This window comes from Vicugna pacos, chromosome 1 (genome assembly GCF_048564905.1).
Source record: "Vicugna pacos chromosome 1, VicPac4, whole genome shotgun sequence".
Lineage (NCBI taxonomy): Eukaryota > Metazoa > Chordata > Mammalia > Artiodactyla > Camelidae > Vicugna > Vicugna pacos.
Window position 1 is genome coordinate 52,525,618 of NC_132987.1, and position 4,880 is coordinate 52,530,497.

A 4,880-nucleotide genomic window follows, 5' to 3' on the forward strand; every position below is an offset into this window, starting at 1 on the left:
CTTGCTGTGTTCTGACTACTATATTAAGCCCTGGGATACAAAGAAGGAAAACAGATAGTCCTTGTATTTAAGTGGAGGTAACATAATGAGACAAGTTTAAGTGTCTTTAATAAACATCATGATAAAAGGAAGTCAGGGGTTCCATGACAGGAGAGGCACCAAACACAGCCCTAAAGGGACCAGATTCCTCAGTGGCTCAGTCTCCCTACCTCTCCCCCTCCTCCTACTCCATAGTGTGGGGCTCAGGAACAGAGCCTGTGGCAAAAGAGCTGAATAAATTCTCCTCGTCTTCTCCCAACAGCTCCTCCAACAAGGTCCCTTTGACTGAAATTATCTTCCTGTTCCACTTCTGAGAACTAACCATAAGGAAATCATGCAGTGGAAGCAAAAATCTATATGCAGAAAGAGGTTCATTGCAGAGTTATCAAAAATTGGGTTTTAAGAAAAACCTGGCTGCTACGTAAGTATTCAAAACCAACGGCGTAGTTGAACAAAGATTAGCACATCTACCAAGACACATTACGGAGCAAAAAGAACTGTATAATAGTTCATAAGGAGCACAGAGCTCAGAGTCAGATTTTTCTAAGCTCCAGTTTTTAGGCAATATTTCTGAATCTCAGTCTTCCCATTTGTAAAATGGGGCTAGCTACTAATAGTTGCTACATCACAGTGCTATTGTGGAGATTAAATAAGATAATGCAGGTAAAGCACTTAACAAACACCTAGAATAGTGCTCAGTAACTGTTGGCCATTACTGTTATCATTACTAATGAAAAGTCAATGAAAACAGCTAATTGAGTGGACTTAATACACTATGGAAAATATTCCTAATACCATCTCAAGAAAAAATACATATAATAGTATGTAAGAAAGTTCTGAGCCTATGAGAAATGTATTTTAAATGTTTAAATAGTTGTATTGATAGCATAATGGCATTATTAATAATATTTTAATGAAGGATTTCTTTTAACTTTATTGAAAATTTCTTTTTTAAAAATGAAAGGGAGAAATTTAAAAATTAAACATAAGGGAACACTGGAAGTAACTGTATGCTACGAAACCCTAAAGACATCGAAAATAAATATTTCCTGGGATTCATGTCTGCAGGGTTAACGAGCCTAAATCACCTTCAATTTGAGGAGACACCTTTTTTAGCATACAAAACTCTAACTCATCTCAATATTTAGTAATAACATGCTGATGCAAGTTAGTTCCAAGCTGCAGGGCAGTGTCTTTGGGACTGCCAAGAGGTGGAAGATCAAGACAGATCAGAGAGAAGGAAATAGAAAGCCACCAACTAAATGTTAATATATGAGTTTATTTTGCATGTATAGTATTAACTCAATATGCAAAAACAAGTATGAATAGCTATGGATACACTATAAATATAGATATAAAGAAACAAAAGATTGAAAATATATTGTTAACAGTAGCTCTCTGGGTTGAACATAGATGGTATCCAATTTCCTCTTTATCCATTGTGAAGTATTCAACAGTTGGCATGTAATAGTTTTAAATTTGGAGGAAGGAAACTTTAAAAATTACTCATTTCTTCTTTTTAAAGCAAGGGATTATTAATGAGAATGTAAGAGAGAGTGCAAGCCAGTAATATCATAAATTCCCTAGCGCATGTGACTGTTTACTCCCAAAAGTCCCTGAGTTAGGAGATAAAAATAGAAAGATCTGGGGGCTGAATTGGGGGCAGGGGCATCTAATGAGTCCTACAAGAAGGGCTGTGAGCAGGTTAAACTGAGGTGAAGCCCAGGAGCGGGGTGACTTGGAAGTAGGGGAGGTTGGCTAGGGGCTCTCCCTTAGGAGTCAGATTGCTGGGAAGGAGGTGCTGGTGCCGGGACCCAGCTGGGAAAGGCTTTGTGGAGTGTGTTGCTTTAGGAGTGGGAGAGCTGTTTTAAAGTTTCAGTGGAGGCACTGAGTTCAGTTAGATCCCAAAGGAAGCATCTGTGTCCTCCCCAAATCCCATTAGCCTGTCAAGCAGGCTTTTCACTCCCAGAGCTAGAACCTGATTTCTGGTTATTTGTGGCCTCTTATAGCCACCCAATTCCCTCCCAAAGAATTCTGTGTGCCCCCAGGAACGTCCTGATTTGGGAGCTCGCTAAACCAAAAGAACTGCTCCACTGAAGTCCTTTCAATCAAAAATACACAAACTTCCTGTACTTCCAAAACTAGACAGACCTTTAGAAACAGTTTAGCCAAACATCTTCATGGTGCTCCTTTTAGAGATGAGAAACCGGGGACCCAAGGGGATTAGGTGATTTGTCCAGGGTGACTGAGTAAGTTATGTCAGGGCTCCCCAGAATCCTGCTCTTTTCTGTGCATTTTTTCCATTAGCCAAGCTGCTCCTAGTTAAACAGGAAGAATCTTCCTTTACTAGGACTTGTCAATGCACTGTTATGTCCTGTCCTAATAGTACTCATCATTATACCCTGACAAAATAATACTTACCATTATGTCCTAACTGAATAATACTTAACATTTATGGAGGCCTATGTGCTCTTTTTATAAGCAGTCATTTAATTCTCATAATAAGAAGGTATTATTAGATTTCAGACAAAGAAGCTGAGCATTGGAGCAGTTAAATAAACCATCTACTGTCACCCTCTTAGCGGTAGCAGAGTCAGGATCTGAACCCAGTCCATCTGAATCCAAGTTACCTTCTTGAATCTCCATAAAGATACACTGTTGGGTATTTATATACAATGGAATATTATTCAGCCTTAAGAAAGAAGGAAATCTTGCCATTTGCAACAACATGGATGAATGTGGAGGACACTATGCTAAGTGAAAGAAGCCAAACACAGAAGGACAAATACTGCATGATCTTACTCGTATGTGGAATCTAAAAAATGTTAATGCTATAGAAGCAGAGAACAGAAGGGTGCTGACAGGGGCTAGGGGGTGGGAATGGAAAGATGTGGGTCAAAGGATGTGAAGTTTCAGTTACGCAAAATGAATAAGTTCTAGAGACCTAATGTACAACAATGTGATTATAGTTAGCAGTATTTTATTGCATACTTGAAAATTGCTACAAGGGTAGATGTTAAGTGTTCTCACCACATAAAAAAGGAAAATAAACTGGGGAAGGGGTGGCAGGCACCATAACCGGCTACAAAGGTGGTAGGAAGAAGCCCTTGAAGCAGCCAAAGAAGCAGGCCAAGGAGATGGGCGAGGAAGATAAGGTGCTCAGGCAGAAACAGAAAGAGGAGCAGAAGAAACTCGAGGAGCGAAAGGCAAAGGCCACAGGGAAAGGCCCCCTAACTGCAGGTGGAATTAAGAAACCCAGTAAAAAGTAAGCTGTTCCTTGTGCCTGAGGCAATGATGATCCTTAATTCCATCAATGATGATCCTTAATTCCATTGCCGTTTAAACATCTGGATTCCTTACCATAACATCTGTTGCCACCTATAGATAGAATGAAGTGCTGTCTTGGAACCTATCGTGCATAGATTCCAAAGAACAAACTTTCGTTTGAAAAAAAAAAAAAGGGAGAAAACAAGAAAAAAAACAAACAAAAGAAAAAAAAAGGGAAAAGAAGAAGCCAGTAACCATCTGAGATGATAGATGTGTTAACTAGTTTGGCTGTGGTAACCATTTCACAAGGTATATGTACACCAAATCACCAAACTGTACACTTTCAATATATACAGTTTTTAATTATCAAATATACCCTAGTAATTTTTTTCATTAAATAAATAAAAATATCTTGGCTGTACAAAAAAAAAAATACCCTGTTGGGACTGGTCTTTCAAGGATCTGGTTCTCCATTAAACTAAATTCAAAATAAATAAATATCACAACCACTTAAAAAAAAAAAGTAAATTCAGTACTCCTTAAAGTCTTCTTATTAGTGACACTGTCTTTCTTCGATTAAAATGGCAACATTTAAGCATCTTGACATTATATGAGAACCAAATTCCTAAATTGCATTCATTTTAAACACCTCCACAGTGTTACCAGGATAAGAATTTTCACCCTGAATTTGTTTTTATTTCACCTGACTATGCAAAGTATTATTAAGGTGTATTACTATAACATAGCAATGATTTGCAACTAAAGGGGGAAAATAAAGGATCCCACGGGAAAATTTTTATGAGCACTGCAAAAAGAGAAAGCTACTCCCTTGTGCTTGTTTTATTTTCCATTAATATGGCAATCTTCAAAAGTTTTGCATTACAAAACATCAACTCCAGCATTTGAATAATGAATAAAAAGCAAGGTGCCCTCTGATTCCTTACTCGTTCTGGGGACAAAGATCACTCGGAGTTCATCCTGAAAAGCATCTAAATTTAGAGATTTGCTACCGGAGCAAAACTTTTATGTACCAGTAATAGAACAAGGCAGCCTTTCTAAAGTATGTCAGGCATGTGTTTGCGATGCTGTCACAAGCAGGGTCAAGAGTATCTGTCCCTGTGCACTGGTGACCTGGGAGCCCTCGCTGTTTTCTAGGCCAGCACAGAGAGATCTGGGGCTGGAAGCGAAGGAGGCTGCAAAACAGTTAAACAGGTGCTTATTTTAATCACATTAGTCAGGCAAGGACTTTTTAAAACATTTTTTTAAATTTGAGAAGTGTATATATGTGCATAGTTTTGGGGTATTTTTAGTCAAAAACTGACTGAAAGAAGCAGTTCTCCCTCAAACTCTATTAGTCCCTTCACCTGCACCTCAAAGGCAACCATGGTTTAAGATCAATGGTGTGGCCTTGAGTGTGGATATTTAACTAGCAGAGGAAAACTGCTTTTCTACATCTTGTGGGCAGTCTCTCTCTCTTTCTTCTTCTTATAAATGCCCATTGGGAAAGACAAAAGAAATTAGAGGACAGGACTCTGGGAGTGTTCAGAAAGGCTGGCTTTGGTTTCTAGGTTTTC

The 4,880-nt window shown here is 38.6% G+C and overlaps 1 protein-coding gene across 1 annotated transcript; it reads left to right on the plus strand.

Annotated features, from left to right (window-relative positions):
• The first annotated feature begins 2,919 nt into the window (after positions 1 to 2,919).
• Positions 2,920 to 3,308, plus strand: LOC116282093 (translation machinery-associated protein 7-like). Its single transcript, XM_072970775.1, has 2 exons — positions 2,920 to 2,929; positions 3,109 to 3,308. The coding sequence occupies exons 1-2, from the start codon at positions 2,920 to 2,922 to the stop codon at positions 3,306 to 3,308; spliced, it is 210 nt and encodes a 69-aa protein (XP_072826876.1).
• The last annotated feature ends 1,572 nt before the right edge of the window (positions 3,309 to 4,880 follow it).